At 42.1% G+C, this 20,910-nt stretch overlaps 1 protein-coding gene across 6 annotated transcripts in view; it reads left to right on the plus strand.

Annotated features, from left to right (window-relative positions):
- Positions 1-20,910, plus strand: part of LOC130276901 (mucin-5AC-like) — a 442,145-nt gene that overhangs the window by 139,902 nt on the left and 281,333 nt on the right. For all 6 annotated transcript variants that reach the window (XM_056526890.1, XM_056526891.1, XM_056526895.1 and 3 more), the window contains 4 exons: positions 2,274-2,529; positions 4,971-5,017; positions 6,307-6,401; positions 10,311-10,462. In XM_056526890.1, the coding sequence (XP_056382865.1) occupies positions 2,274-2,529; positions 4,971-5,017; positions 6,307-6,401; positions 10,311-10,462 (550 nt within the window). The remainder of the gene's footprint in view (positions 1-2,273; positions 2,530-4,970; positions 5,018-6,306; positions 6,402-10,310; positions 10,463-20,910) is intronic.

A 20,910-nucleotide genomic window follows, 5' to 3' on the forward strand; every position in this document is an offset into this window, starting at 1 on the left:
CCTCAACATACGATGGTAATTTGTTCCAAACGACCCATCGTTTGTCGAATCCATCGTATGTTGAGGGATTCGTGCAATGTAAAATGTGCATTAAATACTCACCTGTCCCCGTCGCTCCGGACCGCGTCCTCACCGCTCTCGATGGTCTCCCAGGGGCTCCCGATGGGGTCCCGCTGCTCCGGTGTCTTCTTCTGGGTCCTCCGGCATCTTCCGCATCTTCACCGGGGTCCGGACCTCGCTTTCTGGTGACGTTATTACGTTTGTTGCGCTGTGCGTAATAACGACGCCGGAAAGCGAGGCTCGGACCCCGGAGAGGACCCGGGGATAGGTAAGTGAACCTGCTGGGGCACATTACACTGCTATCCGACAGCAGCTTAAGCATTTTGCACTGCCGGATAGCAATTAATGCGATGGCCCCGACATATAAAAGCATCGTATGTCGATGCTGACATCGACATGCGATGGCCTCTGAGAGGCCATCGTATGTCGATTTGATCATATGTCGGGGCCATCGCATGTCGGGGGTTACTGTATGTTACTCAATACCCACCGTTTATACGTGTTATACGCCGATAAGCCGCTGCAGTTCAATGATTTAAAGCGGGCGCTTTAAATCAATGAACTGCAGCGGCTTTGCAGGTGCAGAGACAGCCAGCGCTGCCGGCTTCTCTGCCCCTGCCTGCCCTGGGGTCTAGAGCCCTGCTGCCGGCCCTTCTCTCCCCCTGGCTATCGGTGCCGCGGCCCGTTCTCTCCCCCTGACTATCGGTGCCGTCAGTGCGCCGCGCCGTGCAGTGCATAGCAACGACGCAGGGGACGCACACCGGAGGCCTGAAGCAGCGCGGACCCGACCCCGGCAACAGGTAATAATGCAACCGGGGATGGGGGAGGCAACGGGGCAGCGGCGCCGGCAATGGGTGCCGCTGCCCGTTCTCTCCCCCTGGCTTTCGGCGCCGCTGCCCCATTGCCGGCGCCGCTTCTCTCCCCCTGGCTATCGGCGCCGGCAATGGGGCACCGATAGTCAGGGAGAGAACGGGCAGCGGCGCCGATAGCCAGGGGGAGAGAAGGGCCGGCAGCAGGGCTCTAGACCCCAGGAAAGGCAGGGGGAGAGAAGCGGGCAGCGACGGCCTCTCTCCTCCTGCCTTTCCTGGGGGTGTATCGGGGTATACATGCGCACACATGCACCCTCATTTTACCATGGATATTTGGGTAAAAAACTTTTTTTGCCCAAATATCCTTGGTAAAATGAGGGTGCGTGTTATAGGCCGGTGCGTGGTATACCCCGATAAATACGGTAATTGTGACCATGTGCATCTCATTTTTATGCCTCTTTTATGCCATTTTATACCTTTTTATTAGCTCAAAGAGTTAGAAATCCTCTCAGGGGAAGGGGGCGTGTCCACTCTTGTGGAGGTGGGAGGTGATTGGTGTGTCTGCCTATGACAAGCTGATGCTGCTGCAGTACTGGTTAGTGTCCCTGTAGGTGTTGGGACCCCTAGTGATGGGATTTTCAGGGGCCGTTTTCTTTATTTAATATTTCAAAAATTTTAAACAACCCCATTACATGTTAAAATTAAAAGATCTTTAATTTTCATAGGTAACAACATATAAAACTTTTGGGATCTGACAGTGCAAATTTAAACTTCAGTTTGCAACTACAAGTGCCTATACTTGCAAGCAGGGATGACCCTGTCCCCTTCAAAATCATATTTCTTTCCATGAAACCATACCCATTTGTCAAGAGCTATAAAAAAATATGGAAAATAATCACACAATCTGTGCAGCTGGATCTTGCATAAAAATGATGTGATTATTTATTTGAAGCTCTGTGATATACTACAAGCTTTCACTTAAAGTTAGTTCAGTATAAATACAGTGAAACACGTACATTAAGTTTTTTGGAGAAGTTTTACTTTTTCTTCTTTAATAAGCAACATGTGAAGTAGTAAATGTCTTGTATTTCTGGACATTTCTCAATGTTCCATTTGTTAGTAGATGAGAGCATGCGCTTTTATTCAGATGCCGCAAACCCTGTATCCGTGCCCCGGTTACAACTATCCAATCTAGGCAATGCCTATCCAATCTAGGCACTCCATATACTAATACGTACTTGCTGCTAAAGTTTTAGCTTTAGTTACAAAAAAAAAATAATATATCTATCTATATATATATATATATATATATATATATATAGTATAGTTTTGATACTTCACATATATTTCAATACCAATGTCAATTGCTTAACAAACTATATTTTATTTTATTTGTATTTGCAGGCCAGTATCCCATGTCCTGTCCTAAAACACAGATTTATAGTTACAAGATTAGCTCTTGTCTACCCTCTTGCCGCTCTCTAAGTGAGCCCGACATCCTCTGCAGAGTTCTCTTTGATCCACTGATTGGGTGTACTTGTAAAAAAGGCTTTTATTTGAATGAAAATGGTAAATGTATTCCGGCTTCTTTGTGTCCATGTTACTACAGAGGCAATGAGATACCCCCTGACCAATCCATAACTGATAATGGAATTCTTTGGTGAGTAATACACATTTCAGGTGGTTATTGATTAGTTTCATAATATCTGTGAAGAACAATATCAATAAGGCCCAGTTCACATTACGATAAGTCCCTCCGTGGCACAGATATGATTTTTGAAGTTGAAATAGTCTGCGATTGTATCTGTGCACTCACAGGCACAGACACGATTCACTCCTATGGCCTGCACGGACCTGAACAAAGTTAGCTAGTGGTCATTTTCCAAGCATATGGTATGCCACACATTTTAGGTCCAAGTCCAAAGTCGCATACCCTCTGAAATTACCCAAAATCTAATTTAGATCAGGTCCGTGCGGGCCATGGGAGTGAATGGCTTCAGTGCCTGTCTGTGCACAGATACAATTGCAGCTGATTTCAGCTTTGAAAATCGTATCTGTGTTTCTAATCACCATTAGAGAGAAAAGGAGACTAGAAATGTTTTGTTTTAACCTGGGAAAAAGTATATTATAATAAAATAACTAAATAAAATATCCAGCAGTGAAAGTTACCGACAAATGTGTGTAACTGTACAGGTGTGCAAGTTCATATGTCTGGAACGTACTGTTACAAAAAGTTGCTCTAAATGTAATGCTAATTATAGGCAGACAAGATCATTTGTTTATGACATTAAAGGGGTCATCTGCCCACGAAACCAGCTTCTAAAATCCCTGAATGATCAGTTGTTATTGCCAGGGGATATTGTGGGCAGCTATATGTTTTCACTAAAGTAGACACTATAGCCACAGTTTGCTGCATCACAAGTCCATATAGAATCCCCATAAACAAACCTAAATAATACCACCATAAAGTGACTAGTTATTACCTCAATAAACTAGGCAGATCAATACAGCAATGATTAGATGCTATAGAAGAAGAAATAGGCAGTGATTAAATATAATGACTCAAAGAGGACAATTCTTTCTGACTGACTGTAGTTATTTACTTTCCCCATATTTTTCATTAGGCTGGGACCATAAGGAATGTCTCCAGCTATAACCCTCACAGGGTCTGCTGCTCAGGCATCTTTAGCTCCTCGCTTTTTTACCATACCTACATACAATTCATTAGGAAAGTCTTCAGACCCTTTCACAGTCTAAGGTCCAGAACAGTCTGGATCAGGTTTTCATTAAGGGTAGGGTCACACGTAGCACATCCACAGCTTATTTGATGCTGTGGATGCGCTACTCACCGTCCCTAAAGTCAGCCTCCTACTTTGCTATTGTGTTCTGCTTTGCTTGTAGCAGCAATCCACAGCTACGAGCAGATACAGAGGGAGCTGCGAGTCACCTGCGTGCATGTGCAATGTACTCACAGAAATAGGTTAGGAGACTAGAAACTCAAAGACGCAGCAGAGCGCAACCTGCTGTCTAGCAGGGAGCCAGCATTGTCCGGCTACTCTTGCTCGAGCTTAGGCACTGAATGTGCAGGTGCACAGGATATCGTGCCCCCTCACAACAAGTCTATGGGAGTCGGCGTGATGGCCGCCACGCCCCTCCCATAGACTTGCATTGAGGGGGCAGGTCGTGACATCGCGAGCTGGCGGGGCCGTGATGTCACAATACTTCGGCCCCTGTATCACCCGTCATCAGGCAAGTTTGCTCTGTGAAGCAGATGACACGGGGTGCTGCAGGAGAGATTTCAGGGGTTCCCCGCAATCAGACATCTTATCCCCTATCCTTTGATTTAAGGGATAGGCTATGGACTAAAGGAGTTAATATAAGCACATATCCTGAGCACTTGGTTCTTGGGCATTTGCTTTTGTTATTTTTTTCTGGCATAGTAGCTTCAAGAGTATTGTAGCTTTCTTAGGGTGTTATGCAGATGTGATTCTATCCATGAGAGCCACAACTCCTATCTTTTTAGCCGGCCAAAGTAGCACACATAAAGGAGTAACAAACAAGCGATACCTTTCCCAATCCCCTACAGTTCTCTTTTATGTATTTTCAGTCACCACTGCTCCCTGCTTCTGAAAAGCTCGGACACCTTCTCTTGCAATAAATGCTTTATTTAAATAACAATCACTCGGTGTGCTTATAAAGACAATTTGAAGAAAATGTTATTTAGGTCATATTATATGTAAAATATGTTATAACTGATATGTTTTCATATGACAAAGTAGGAATTTTTCACAATCATCCCCATTCTTACACAGCAGTTTTCAGAGTTTGGAACCACGTCTGTCACATCCATAAGGCCTAATAGGACTTACAGTATGGACAAATGTATCAAATTGAATGCATAATGATTCAGTGATTAAAGGACACCCAGACAATTCTGGTCACTGAACTTCCATATAACTGCATTTATAGCCTGTACAAATATATTATGTATAATATATAAGTAACCTGCTTCATAGTTGCAGTCACTTTTAGTGAGAATATAGTTGAAGGGTAGAAGTGTGTAATATCTTACGATTATATATTTCTGTTTACATTTTTCAGTACCTGTAACAAAGGAAAACTAAACTGTTTGACACCAACTGTAACAGGTAAAAAAATAAGATTTTCACTTTCAGCTTTATCAGTATAACATCATTCAAATTAAAGGATTTTTTTTACTATGTACATGAGCATGGACTGCGAAAGACCAGACTCCCCAATACTAAACATTGAGTGAATTCTTATGGAAGGGGCAAAGGTTTCATTGGATTCAAATCAAAATGATGGCCAATAAGCATAGAATCCTCCTGAAACATATTTTAGGCACTGTGCTAAGCTCTACTGTCTAGTATAAGTTTATATATAGTTTAAGAATTCAACAGCAATATTAAATCTGCCCCCTTATCCACATAAAGGACATCTTAAACCATCTATAGAATGCAGGATCAGGAGAGCTTCTTCTGGTGCCTGAGGCAGAGGTTTGAACTTCAGCACCCCCTCTATACGTAAGAGCCCCAATCCGTTATGTTTATCCACATTGTCCTCCATCTCCATCTCTTCATACAAGCACAGTTCTTCTGTAGGGGAATTAGTTATCCCACCAGATATAGTATCTGTAGGAAGATCCAGTGGCTGTCATGGCCTTCTTTTTCTGTTTTTGTATAGCCATAAATTCTCCATCCCCCCCCCCCCATGACATCCTACTCACTGTTCCCTTGTCCCACTGCTGATGGAGTCTTCATGAGAGACCATTTACTTATTTCCTTAAAGGGGTACAGCTATCCACAGGATATAGGATAACTGTGTGATCACCGAGGGTGTGACTGCTGAGATACCAGAATGAGACCCCCTTTCTCCCGCTAAGCTCTCTGGCCTACCTTTCTAGATGAACTGGTCTTGGCAGTGATAGCCAGTTTAGTCAATCACCAGTTTGTCTCAAAGGTGGGAGCCAGAGTGCTCAGCAGGAAGTGCTTGTCCCGTACTCTCTAAAGTGTATTAGGACCTCCCAGAAGATGTTGGAGCAGAGGATTGAGTACAGTAAACCTGATCCATTTGTATTTCTTTGGCATGAGCTGCCACTGGAGGTGTCCGGAAGTGGCACCTCTCTTGATTGAAATCGCATGTACCATCTCCCAAGCTGAGTGTTCATATCATATGCTGGAATTGTGATGAATATCTGTCAGACAAATAAACATACCTCAGAGAGTTTTTGAGGATGTTTTCCACCATAATCCATGAGAATCAGAGGATAAGGAATAATTGAACCTGGGAAAGTGATACTATTGCATATTGTTTTGGAAAAACTCTAACTCAGCAAGGGAATTTGGCCTCGTTAAATAATACATTTTACATTGTCTTGATTTTGGAATAAGATTTTTTCTTTTCCTTCATTTTCTAGAATGTAAGCATCCAATGACTTTGGCTATCTGTAATACCAGAGGATCCACAGGAACAGAGTGTGCTAAAAGTTGTCAGACGCTGGACATGCAGTGTGTAAGCTTTTAGAACGTAACATTTTAAAGTGATGTTCTGATTTCAGTTAACAACTTATTCATAAACATTTCTAACATACTTTTATTTGTCTATTTCTTATGGTTTTTAAGATTTCTACTTGTGGTCAATAAATGGGAGTATTCATTGTCCACAACACCTTGTTACAGTTCTGTTATCAGACCTGTTTTGAAACAAACCACACACTTGTGTGAATGAATGCCTAAAGGGCCAATCTCTAAATAATTAAATGTTATACACCTTTTCCATATACTTGCTGTATATAATTTTAGGCTTGTTGTTATTCAGTAGAAACATCATATTTTTTTCCCTGATCATGTGATAAACCTGTGTGATTACCCTGTTTCCATCACATGACCAGAACACATTTTCTGGAACATCTGGAAAATTACGGAAAGAAAACAGAATTTTGGGGAATCTTGGAAGCCTTTAGGGGTATTCCGGTGAAAAACAATTTCTTTCATATCAACTGGCTCCAGAAATTTAAACAGATTTGTAAATTACTCCTATTAAAAAATCTTAATCCTTCCAGGACTGATCGGCTGCTGTATACTACAGAGGAAGTTCTTTTCTTTTGTAATTTATTTCTGGTCTGACCACAGTGCTCTCTGCTGACACCTCTGTCCATGTCAGGAACTGTCCAGAACAGGAGAGGTTTGCTATGGGGATTTTCTCCTACTCTGAACAGTTCCTGACATGGACAGAGGTGTCAGCAGAGAGCACTGTGGCCAGACAGAAAAGAAAAACTCAACTTCAGCAGCGGATAAGTACTGGAAGGATTAAGATTTTTTAATAGAAGTAATTTGCAAATCTGTTTAACTTTCTGGAGCCAGTTGATATGAAGGAATTTGTTTTTCACTGGAGTACCCCTTTAAAGAACATGAGCTAGATACCGGAAATAAAAAAAAATTAAAAAATGTAAAAAATATATATATTTTTTTTTTTTATAAATCAAAGAAATACAGAGGTACAATATATGTACACTACACACATATGGAATTATTCACATATACATTTGCACATCACACACTCTATTACACAGGAATGTACTTACATTTTAGAGAAGCTAGCTGGGTGCAGTGTAGAGAGCCTCCATAGGTGACATCAAGAGGGTGATGTTTATAGTAGGGATCAGACTGTGAGCTCATCACTGGCTATAGACATCCCCCCAGGCCCCTCCTGTTCAACAGCTAAACATTGTCAGTCCACCCTTGTCCTGTAGCCATGCTTGACCTGTACGCTAAGCCAACCCCGTGCTTTGATGTTACTCATAAACTAAATCTTGTGCACACAGTAATCCTGTTGTCTCGGTGTTCACTCCATGGCACTTTGGGTGGGCAAGATTTCACTTATCAGTGACATTAAAGCATAGGGGTGGCTCTGCGTACAGGGCCGGCGTGGCTTCAGGAGCTGGGGAAAGTGTCTTCCTAATCCAGTGCATGGAAAGGTTTAATTTACATATGGTCGACCACGTTTTTGCCTGCGGTCGGGAAACCGCATACGGCCAAAAAAGCAGCCGACCGGAGGCTGTGGTTAACTCCGGTCGGCTCATAGACATACATTAACTACGGTTCCCTATACGGCTGAGTGCGGGTGCCGCGATTAAGCCCCGCCCACCCCTCCTCCCAGCCGTATACGGGAACTGTAATGACAAACTGTAGTTTGAACCCAGCCTAACACTGCCTGCATCAGATATTCCCGCCCGGCACCCACTTCTTCTGTGGTTCTACAGACACCTAAGTACGAGTGAGTGGAGGACATTGGTGCTGGTGGGTAAACTAGTATGCAGAATGCTTTTCTCTCTGGTCTGGGGAACCGGCTGTCATTTTAATAACCAGTTCCAAGGGACCAGTGAGAACCGACTAAATCCCACCACTGCAGCTGTAAGATACATGTTAGTAGAGGACACACATTATGTTAGAAAATCAGCATCTCTATGATATCAATCTGTTTAAAAGGATGACACTTTTCTATTCTTAACAATATTGCATTAAAAATGTCGACATTTTCTAAATAATAATATTGCCATTTCCATGTGCTTATTCTGTGTACTATGGATTGTTCTCTTTGGATTCCATAGTATTCAACTAGGTGTGTACCATGCAAAAAACAAGAAAGGGGGGCTCACCTATTTAATTATACTGGGTGCTACTCAGTGAAAGAGCAATAAACCATGTAAAAAGAAAAAGGAATTCACTGCAATAAGTAGCACACCAAAAAAATAATTCTCTAAGAATTTTCATTATGCTCAAAAAATGTAATAACAAAACAGTATATTGCACACACAATACTCAGTACAATTTTTTTTTAAAACATCTAAAAAACTGACTCAAAGGAGCCAGTGCACAACCCAGGAGAGGAGCCATGAACCCCCTCACCTGAAGACACCTGTCCTCAAAACACAATAATAGAATGTAGAATAGCCTCCATAGTACTGGAGCCAGCCAGTCCACTTGCTCAATTAAGTAATAAAGAATACACAGTAAAAGTTATAATATATATTCATTAGAAATACTATAATCTCGATACTTGCGCAGCATGGACAAGAAGCAAGCGTTCCAGACCGGAGTGAGGCAATATGGTATCCACAATGAAGGAGGACGGGGTCACCAAGTACCCCACGCGTTCCGTCACCTAAATGGCAACTTCCTCAGGGGTGTTGTGCCATCAAAAAGTTACAACATTTATATACTGAGTAATCAATTGGCCATACCTTTCAGATGGGAGATGTTTGATGATCTGTACATGCCAAGGCCACTTCCGGCCTTGCACGTCACTTCCGTGCGTCCGTGCGGGTCAGTCTACGCCCAGCTGGAACGCAGAGTGACACGCACTACATCATATCTACTGCGTGCAATGCGCGCCAGTCTGCGCCCAGCCGGAACGCAGAGTGGCACGCATGAGATCCCACCCACTGGGACGTGAGCATGCGCCGCGGACCCACCACCGTGACAGCCGGCGCCCCTGTGGAGCGCAGGCTGACACGCATCATGGAGAGTGGCGCATGCGCCCCACATTACTTTAGCACACAGAGCGTATATGATTATGGCAGCATACAACTAATACAAATTTACTAAAGGTCCTGCCAGCAGAGTAAGGGATTGGATAACCCCTGTATTTAATATTCTCTTGTTTGTTATGCCATATCCTATCTTTTCTTTAGGACACGATAGCAGACAGAACCTAGCTCTATTTCTATTATTTTATCTAATTCTATATTGTTTTTTTGTTTTTTGTATTCTATGTTCTATTTCTATTTTATATGTATATTTTATTTTTTTATTTTGAATTATTTTTTTTATTAATTTTTTATTATTTTATTTTTTATATATATTTTTACATTTATTTATTTATTATTTTTTATATTATTTTTTGTTTTTTTTATATTTATTTATTTATTATTTTTTATTTAATTTTTTAAATATATTTTTTTATATTATTTTATTATATTATTTATTATTTTTTGTTTTTGCTAATTATTTTCAATAAATTTTGATATTTTCTTATTATTATATGAACCAACTTCTACTAACTATACTTCTACAGACACCTAAGTACGAGTGAGTGGAGGACATTGGTGCTGGTGGGTAAACTAGTATGCAGAATGCTTTTCTCTCTGGTCTGGGGAACTGGCTGTCATTTTAACAACCAGTTCCAAGGGACCAGTGCAAACCGACTAAATCCCATCATTGCAGCTGTAAGATACATGTTAGTAGAGGACACAAATTATGTTAGAAAATCAGCATCTCTATGATATCAATCTGTTTAAAATGATGACACTTTTCTATTCTTAACAATATTGCATTAAAAATGTCGACATTTTCCAAATAATATTGCCATTTCCATGTGCTTATTCTGTGTACTATGGATTGTTCTCTTTGGATTCCATAGTATTCAACAAGGTGTGTACCAGGCTGCATCTGTCCACCTGGGCTTCTATCTGATGGCAGAGGAGGATGCATTGAAGCAGAAAGCTGTCCATGCATACACAATGGAGTCATGTATAACCCAGGAGAGACTATTCAAGTCAGATGTAACACTTGGTGTGTATAACATTTACCGTTTAATAATTTTATATTGACCTTTAAAACAAATAAAATGTATTATCCGAAAATAACATTAATACAATTAGGTTTTAGCAATAAACTAATATTTAGTTTTTCAGTTTAACTCATAGATGGCATTGTGTCTCAGGGCTCTTTTGACCAGTGAAAACAATCTTGGACACCAGTGATAATTAGATTGCCAGGTGAGCCCAATTTAAGGAAAAACTATTAAAGGGGGGTGTTCCACATTATTAGGCAGAGCACCATTTTCAAGCAATATGGGGAAGAAAAAGGATCTCTCTGCTGCTGAAGAGAGTGAAATAGTTCACTGCCTTTGACAAGGTATGAAAACATGACATATTTCATGAAAATGTAAGCGTGATCATCGCACTATTAAGAGATTTGTGGTTGATTCAGAGCACAGACGGGTTTGTGCAGATAAAGGCACATTGAGGATGATTTCTGCCAGATCCATGCATCGGATCAAGAGAGCAGCTGCTAAAATACCATTAAATATCAGCAAACAGATATTTAAAGCTACTGGTGCCTCTGGAGTACCACGGACATCAAGGAGTCCTCCAGAATCTTGCAACTGTGCATAAACCTTCTATTCAGTCACCACTAACCAATGCTCACAAGCAGAAACGGCTGCATTGGGCAGAAAAATACATACAGACTAATTTTCAAATAGTCCTGTTCACTGATAAGTGCCGTGCAACCCTGGATGGTCCAGATGGATGGAGTTGGGGATTGTTGGTGGACGGCCATCCTGTTCCAACAAGGCTGCGAAGTCAGCAAGGCGGTGGTGGAGTCATGTTTTGGGCCGGAATCATGGGAAGAGAGCTGGTTGGCCCTTTTAGGGTCCCGAAGGTGTAAAGATGACCTCTGCAAAGTATGCAGAGTTTCTGACTTGCTACTTTCTCCCCTGGTACAGAAGGAAGAACTATGCTTTCCGTAATAAAATTATCTTCATACATGACAATGCATCATCTCATGCTGCAAAGAATACTTCTGCATCAATGGCTGCTATGGGGTTAAAAGGAGAGAAAGTCATGGTGTGGCCTCCATACTCCCCTGACCTCAATCCTATTGAAAACCTTTGGAGCATCCTCAAGCAAAAGATCTATGAGGGTGGGAGGCAGTTTAGATTCAAACAGCAGCTCTGGGAGGCTATTCTGACATCTTTGTTAACAAATTCAAGCAGAGACTGTTCAAAAACTTACAAGTTCAATGGATGCAAGACTTGTGAAGCTGCTATGAAAGAAAATGTTACAATGTAACGTGACTGTTAAAATATTTAAAAAGTTAAAATGTTATTAAAAAATTTGATTGAAATAGCTTTTGATTTCAGTAAATATGCTGCAAACACAACAAATGACAATTCTAAGTTCTTTACAACCTATAAAGTGTTTTCTTACTGAGCGTAAAAATTTGGAACAGTGCATCACAAGTTTTAAAAAAATACTGTTATCATTAGGAGGTTTGTGCAATAAAATTTGAATTGTACTCTTAATAGTTGATAACATGGGAATTATGCTGACTGTTATTTACATCAATTATTTAGGTAAACGAGAAAAATATAATTTGCATAATAATTTGGAACAGGGTGTAATACTTTTTGTTGGATCTGACGGGTACGCTTTAAGCTTGTCTAATGTACATGACTCTCCCCTGACAGCAAATTAGGTGTAGACAAGAATCAGACATATTAAATTTCAACTGCCCGATCCTATTGTTCCCAGAAGGAGAAGACAATCGTTCAATAACTTTGTGTCCTTTTACAGAAGGAGAAAGCTGTCCAATACCAGTGCTTATCGATAATGTACAAGTTGAACTGTACTTGTTAAAAGGACCCTTTAGTGTAGACATATGCCCTGCATCCTTAAGAGGTTAAACACCGTCAAATAGGTATCTCAGAAAACGTAGGGAAGTTGTGCAGCATGCATGTTTATGAGTGGGGACATCTGCACTTTGTGTTCTGTCTGTTTACAGATTGTGGACTTTCTGTTGGACTTGCAGCACCAGCTGAACCTGGCTGCATTGTAATTTGTTGCCAAACTGAGTGAACATGGCAAACAATAGTTCATTGCTTTAATGGGGTACTCTGCCAGTAGACATCTGGAGTTGCAATCTCACCTAGAAATCCACTGCATGGAGCAAACTCCGCTCCGTGTTGGATGACAGGCGACCACACCCCCTCCATTCAGGTCTATGGGAGGAGGTGCAATATGAATTGAGGGGGAGATCACAGGGAGAGATCGCAGGGAGTTCCTGTGGATAGCGGAGTACCCCTTTAAACATTAGTCAAAAACAAGCCTAGTCCTCTTTAAATTGGTTGTTTCTAAGCTAAGAAGAGGGACTTCATACTGTTTATTCCCCTTTTATTCTTTCCTTGTGCTATATTTGCATCATTATTTGCAGGGTGAAGTCACCCCATGTTGTGCTTGTCATGTAGCGTTACATAGGGCAGGGAAGATCTAATTCCAGAATCCCCTTTCCCGGCCTACTTGCATAGTCGCCCTAAATATCGGCTCTTCAACTGGATGCCAGTCCCTCCACGGGCTAAAGGGGCGACATAATTAAAACAAGAAACAGGACCATACAAGGTCGGGGAAACAGGTCAGGATACGAAAGGTTACAAGCTAACAAAGACAAGAAACCAGGATACTAAATAATGCAAAGTAGTTACAAGCAGATATCAGGGAAACATGGTGGCAGGTATATAGAGAGCAGACACTCAAACCTGAATGCAGGGTTTGGAGGTTATCTTAAAGTTAGAGCATGATATAGATTGGGATGCACTAGAACCAATTCACACTATACTAACATAAAACCAAACTCCAACAATGGAGGAATACAAAATATAAAAAACAAATAGACTCGAGGTTAGGGACAAAGCGATATGCTAAGGAACAGACCTAGCCATAGGAGGAATATGCAAAATACAAACAAGTCTAAACACTGGTGAAGATTCAGGATTTCAAAAAACAGTAGTGAACACAAGCCGAAATATAAGAAACAAGTTACTAATACAAAAAACAAATAAGACATGATAACTGACCGAGGCACAGACAGATAACTTACAAACCAACTAAGCTAAAAGCACATAAATGAGTAAAACTACAAAAGCCATAGCTAAAACAAAGATACATGTGGACAGAGACAGAGACAAAAGTGCAAAGGGAAATTACCAGCAAGACTGAAAGGCTCAGGAGGACTGAAATAACCCCTCCTAACTATTGGTTGATCCAAGAATGTAACTCTTACCTAATCAGAGAGCAACATGCACAGCCTCGCCAGGAGTGATGGTTACAGTGCTATACATATATATATATATATATATATATATATATATATATATATACACACAGTGCTTTTTGGCAGTTGCCTATTTACATTACATAGTTATTTATAACTAATTTCTGTATGAAACATATCTGTCTGGCCATGGGGTAACAAAGTTTGCTATCATGATTATGTAAATTGGGTGGAGGTCCAATTTAGGTGGAGGTCCAATCCAACATTCTGACCTGTGTTATTTTGGTTTATTGACCACAAAGTGTGTGGTAGAGTGCAGTATTATGAAAGCGCAATTCACTCTATGTGGGACCCTCCCACATACACCCTGTTCCAAATTTACCTAAATAATTAATGCAAATAACAGTCAGCATAATTCTCATGTTATCAACTATTAAGAGTACAATTCAAATTTAATTGCAGAAACCTCCTAATGATAACAGTATTGTTTTTAAGCATAAAAAACGTACAATGCAGTGTTCCAAATTATTACGTACAGTAAGTTTCAAAATACTTTATAGGTTGTAAAGAACTGAAAATTGTCATTTGTTGTGTTTGCAGCATTTTTACTGAAATGAAAAGTTATTTCAATCAAACTTTTAACAACATTTTAACTTTTTAAACATTTTAACAGGTCACGTTACATTTTAACATAGGACCCCTTATTTGATAGCAGCTTCACAAGTCTTGCACCCATTGAACTTGTGAGTTTTTGGACACTTTCTTCTTGAATTTGTTTTCAAGATGTCAGAATAGCCTCACAGAGCTTCTGTTTGGATGTAAACTGCCTCCCACCCTCATAGATCCTTTGCTTGAGAATGCTCCAAAGGTTTTCAATAGGATTGAGGTCAGGGAAGGATGGAAGCAACACCATGACTTTCTCTCCTTTTATCACCATAGCAGCCTTTGATGCAGAGGTATTCTTTGCAGCAGGAGATGGTGTATTGTCATGCATGAAGATGTTTTTATACTTAAAGCATAATTATTCCTTCTGTACCAGGGAAGAAAGTGGTCAGTCAGAAACACTGCATACTTTGCAGAGGTCATCTTTACACCTTCAGGGACCCTAAAGGGGTCAACCAGCTCTCTTCCATGATTCTGGCCCAAAACATGACTCCACCACCACCTTGCTGACATCGCAGCCTTGTTGGAACAGGGTGGCCATCCACCAACCATCCACAACTCCATACATCTGGACCATCCAGGGTTGCATGGCACTCATCAGTGAACAGGACTATTTGAAAATTAGTCTTCATGAACTTTTCTGCCCAATGCAGCCATTGCAAGACTCTGGAGGACTCTACACCTTGATGTCTGTGGGACTCCAGAGGCACCTGCAGATTCAAATATCTGTTTGCTGCTCTGTAATGGTATTTTAGCAGCTGCTCACTTGATCCGATGCATGGATCTGGCATGAATCTTCCTCTATGTGTCTTTATCTACAGAAACCCATCTGTGCTCTGAATCAGCCACAAAATCATTTAGTAGTGTGATGATCCCGCTTAAGTTTTCATGAAATATCTAATGTTTTCCTACCTGGTCCAAGGCATTGAACTATTTCACTCTTTTCGTCAGGAGAGAGATCCTATTTCTTCCCCATATTGCTTGAAAATGGCGCTCTGCTTAATAATGTGGAACACCCCCCCTTTAATTGTGCTCGCCTGGCAATCTAATTATCACAGGTGTCCGAGATTGTTTTCAGTGATGAAAAGAGCCCTGAGACACAATGCCATCCATAAGTTAAACAGAAAAACAAAATATTTAATCTTTGTGACGCTTTAATAGAATTTGCATAATAATTTGGAACAGGGTGTATTTGGTAGTTTTGACCCTACTGATGATACGGAAGGACAGGGTAGTGTATTTTTAAAAAGACTTCATGGGGTAAATTGCTTTGGTAATTAATAAAGGTTATGTTTAGAGATGAGCGAATCGAAGCTGACGAACCCAAATTTGTTACGAATTTCAGGAATTATTCGATTAGAAAATAATGTGAATATCGGCGTGATTCTATAGCGCAAATCGCTTCATTAAACTCCATTTTACAGCGTTCCAGGCTCAAGGGCATCTAAAATGGGATATCCACTACTACTACTATTTTGTAGAAAGATTCAAAAGGAAAAAATCCAGCTCCCAGTGAAAAAGGATCCTTCAAACTTAACTTTTAATCGTGCACATAAAATATAAAAAGGATGTCACAGCAAGTGGCAAGTGACATTTCACTCTAAAATGGGGAGTAAACGCCGACGCGTTTCGAGCAGTTGCTCTTAGTCATGGCCCTGACACCATGTCCCACGGGGGTTTAAATATCTATTGGAACAATCCCAGAACCCACTGTGGTTCAAAATCCCCGGCCCTGTCAGACGGGAACTGACGTGTAGGACCAGGAAGAAGCCAGGTAAGGCCACCCAGGTGGAGCATAATTAACCCGGCAACAATAAAGCCCCATTAACCTCTTCCTGGCCTGTATACGACCCAGATATTGATATGTTGTTTGGCAAAACAATACATATATCGTTAAACAGATCATGTATATCCAAACATGTGTGCTATAGGTGTGCTATCTATGAACAGTGGGTGAGCTGATCTGTCTTTGCAATTTTTTTGCATAATATTTTTTACCTGTTAATCTGTCAAGGGCCTACATACTGTGAAAGGACAGACAAAAGTAACCGGCTGGTGTTTTTCAAAAATACAGAGTTTTTAGGCATAGTGTAGTGCATTTTTCTGCCCTCATCAGTGCATACCACATATGTACATCTAAGTAATGTACTATTTTGTACCTGTTAATCTGTCAAGGGCCTACATACTGTGAAAGTCCAGGCAAAAGTACTCACCGGCTGGTGTTATACTTAGATACTTTTTAAAGTGTACAAGCAATAAGCAGAAGGGAAAGAAACGCTGGCACATGCGAAACTAAGCAGCAGTTGAAGCGCAGGGTGACACACAGGATGGGACTCCCAAGTAGCCTGTCACGGAGGTGCATAGCAAAACGAGAAGCACAAGGAAGCAGAAAAAAAGAAATGAACAGAGGCCGCACTCACCAATCAGGTGTTTATTTCGGTCCGGTAGACATTGCAGTGGCAACAGGCGGGGGAGCGGGGTGGAGGATGGTGAAGAGCGGAACAAGTTGTTCCGTGAGGCTGAGCGCACTTCCTCTAGCCGGAATGACGTCTCTCGGTGCCGCCCTCCTATTCATAGGGGTGGCGCCGAACAGTCGCCTAGTAACCTGGCAAGCAACTCAGTCAGGTGACTGTGTATACAGTCACATGACTAACATGTGATGACAACACAGAAAAACATAAATGAAAAAACAGACAATGACAGTTACAATGAGGAGGCAACAATAATAATAACAACGGAAAATTACAAAAATGAACCAAACTCATTCCGGTCGTTCAGACTGGCATTACCAGTAAGTCATACTATTCAACGGGCTTCTCGCTCCAGGTGGAGTTTACCCCAGTCTCCTCCATTTCTGAGGGGTGGGATTCTTTCAAGGCCTAGAAATTTAAGACCACTATGGCTAACATCATGTGCTTGGTTCATGTGGGCAATAAACCTGGGGGGGGGGGGGGCTCCAAGGCAGGTCCGGATAGAGCGAACATGCTCCCGGAACCGCACCTGGAGCTGCCTAATGGTCTTGCCCACATAGAATCTGCCACAAGGGCAGACCAAGGCATACACTACAAATGTGGATCGTCAAATGATTAGTTCATTGATTTGGTGGTACCATCCTCCTGGTGTTAAGGCATTACCTGTGTGCATATGTATGCAATGTGAACAAGTCCTACAAGGGTAATTGCCTTTTAGAGGGTTTCTGGTTAACCAATTTCTGTCTGAGATGATGGTCAATAGTTTATGGTAGCTTCTTCAATTTCTCTCCTATCGTGAAGTTTTTTTCTGAAGGTGACTAGGGGAGGATGTTGAACCAGATCATGGAGGTCAGGACCAGATTCCAAAATGAACTAACTGCGGCGTATAGCGCTGGCCACCTGCTGGTTCATATCGGAATTTGCCAGGGAGAAGCAAAAAACGTTTTGGGGACGTCTCACATTTTTTCTTGCAATTTAGGAGGACGGATCTATCCATGATCTCAATGATGTTCTCTGGGTATTGCCTAGCCAATAGACGTTTCCTAATGTCATGAGCTTGACTGTAAAAGATCTTGTCTATGCTGTTGATCCTGCGGAGGAATTGGGAGTATGGAATGCTTTTCTTAACGTGTAGGGGGCGAGAACTCTTAAAATGCAATAATGCATTTCTAGCAGTAGGTTTGCGAAAACCTTACGGAAGTGTCCCCGACTATTTTGAGCTCAACGTCTAGAAAGTTGAGTTCATGACCCCCAAACACTGCGGTGAAAAGCATATTCTCGGTGTTGGTCTGATTAAGGTACTCAACAAAGCGAAAAAACTCGTCCTCAGAGGAGTCCCAGACTACCAGTATGTCATCGACATATCGGAGAAAGGTCTTAATGTGTGTGCAGAAGGGTTTAGTGGGAGAGAAGACGTATTTACGTTCAAAGATGGCAAGGAATAAATTGGCATAAGTGCAGGAGACCCTCGTGTCCTGTACTAGTTCTCGCCATCTTTGAACTCGTTTTGGGTCAAAATGAAATGTAAGGCCTCCCAGACAAAAGAGACAAACTTGTCTGTCTTGTCTGTTTCAGACAAGAACTCGTAGATAGCCTGAACACCTGCATCGTGGGAGATGCCAGTGTATAGGCTCTCGTCCACCAATGCGAGTCGGTATGTCTCGTGCCAGTGGACGTCCTTAAGTGCCGTCAAGAGGGCTCCTGTGTCCTTGATGTAGGTGGGGTTGGAGGGTAACAGTGGTTTCAATAACCATTCTAGATACTGCGAAAGGTATTCGGTCGCAGAGCCGATCCCCGCAACAATCGGGCGTCCAGGGGGTCGGCTCTGCGACTTATGCACCTTCGGTAGATAGTACCATCTAGGATGAAGAGGGGCACTGGGGAGGAGTCTTTCAGCGGTTTTCTTAGAAATGACTCCTTTCTCCCAGCTGGTTCGGAGAAAGGTCCTAAGTTGATATAGGGTTTTTGTAGTTGGATTACTTGGGAGGGTTCTATAAGTGGTGGTGTAACTTAGCAAACAATGTTTTTCAGAGTCATAAGCTGTAGTGGTCATTACCACGGTGCTATAAGGGTGGCAATCAGTCTAAGTTTTCCCCTCTCACTCTGGCAGGAAGTCCTATTGACTTTTTTGTCCGAGTAGTGCCTAGGGATCTAAAGGCTTTACTTTACCCCCAACAGAATGGAAACCTCACCCCAGGTGAAGAAAGGTCCCTTAAGTGGTTGGCGTCCAGACCGGATTTAAAAGTTGTCAAGGCTGATAAGGGTGGCAGCACCGTGGTAATGACCACTACAGCTTATGACTCTGAAAAACACAGTTTGCTAAGTGACACCACCACTTATAGACGCCTCCCAAGTAATCCAACTGCAAAAACCCTAGATCAACTTTCTCCAAACCAGCTGGGAGAAATTAGTAATTTCTAAGAAAACCTGCTGAAAGACTCCTTCCCAGTGCCCATCGCCATCCTAGATGGTACTACAGAAGGTGCATAAGTCACAGAGCCAACCCCCTGGACGCCCGATTGTGGCGGGGACCGAATACCTTTCGCAGTATCTAGAATGGTTATTGAAACCACTGTTACCGTCCACTCCCACCTACATCAAGGACACAGGAGCCCTCTTGACGGCACTTAAGGACTTCCACTGGTGCGAGACATAATGACTCACGTCGGTGGACGTCGAGAGCCTATACACCCACATCCCCCACGATGCTGGTGTACAGACTATCCGCGAGTTCTTGTCTGAAACAGACAAGACAGACCAGTTTGTCTCTTTTGTCTGTGAGGCTTTACATTTCTTTTTGACCCGTAACGAGTTCAAAGACGGTGAGGACTGGTTCAGGCAGGAGACCTGCACAGCAATGGGCACGCCAGTCTCCTGCACTTATGCCAATTTGTTCCTCGCCATCTTTGAACGTAAATACGTCTTCTCTCCCACTAACCCCTTCTGCACACACATTAAGACCTTTCTCCGTTATGTCGATAACATACTGGTTGTCTGGGACTCCTCTGAGGATGAGTTTTTTTCGCTTTGTTGAGTACCTTAATCAGACAAACACTGAGAATATGCTTTTCACTGCAGTGTTTGGGGGTCATGAACTTGACTTTCTAGACGTTAAGCTCAAAATATTGGGGGACACCCTTACTACCGAAGGTTTTTGTAAACCTACTACTAGAAATGCATTATTGCATTTTAAGAGTTCTCACCCCCTACACGTTAAGAAAAGCATTCCATACTCCGCCTTCGCAGGATCAACAGCATAGACAATTTCTTTTACAGTCAAGCTCAGGATCTTAAGAAACGCCTGTTTGCTAGGCTACCCAGAGAACATCATTGAGACTAGTCTGCAATGAGTTAGGGGCATGGATAGATCTGTCCTCCTAAATTGCAAAAAAAAAAAATGTGACGCGTCCCCAGAACGTTTTTGCTTCTCCCTGGCAAATTCCAATATGAAACAGCAGGTGGCCAGCGCTATACACTGCAGTTGGTTCATTTTGGAATCTGATCCTGACCTCCATGATCTGGTTCAACATCCTCCCCTATTCCCCTTCAGAAAAAACATCACGATAGGAGAAAAATTGAAGAAGCTACCGTAAACTATTGACCATCATCACTCAGACAGAAGTTAGTTAACCTGAAACCCCCTAAAAGGCAATTACCCTTGTACACATGCACACAGGTAATGCCTTATCACTAGGAGGATGGTGCCACCAAATCAATGAACTAATCACTTGCAGATCCACATTTGTAGTGTACGCCTTGGTCTGCCCTTGTGGCAGATTCTATGTGGACAAGACCATTAGGCAGCTCCAGGTGCGGTTCCGGGAGCATGTTCCCTCTATCTGGACCGGCCTTGGAGCCCCCAGGTTTATTGCCCACATGAACCAAGCATATGATGGTAGCCATAGCGGTCTTAAATTTCTAGGCCTAGAAAGAATCCCACCCCTCAGAAATGGAGGAGACCGGGCTAAACTCCTCCTGGAGCGAGAAGCCCGTTGGATAGTACGACTCAATGCTACTGGTAATGCCGGTCTGAACGAGCGGAATGAGTTTGGT

This window comes from Hyla sarda, chromosome 6, assembly GCF_029499605.1.
Source record: "Hyla sarda isolate aHylSar1 chromosome 6, aHylSar1.hap1, whole genome shotgun sequence".
In the NCBI taxonomy this organism is placed as follows: domain Eukaryota; kingdom Metazoa; phylum Chordata; class Amphibia; order Anura; family Hylidae; genus Hyla; species Hyla sarda.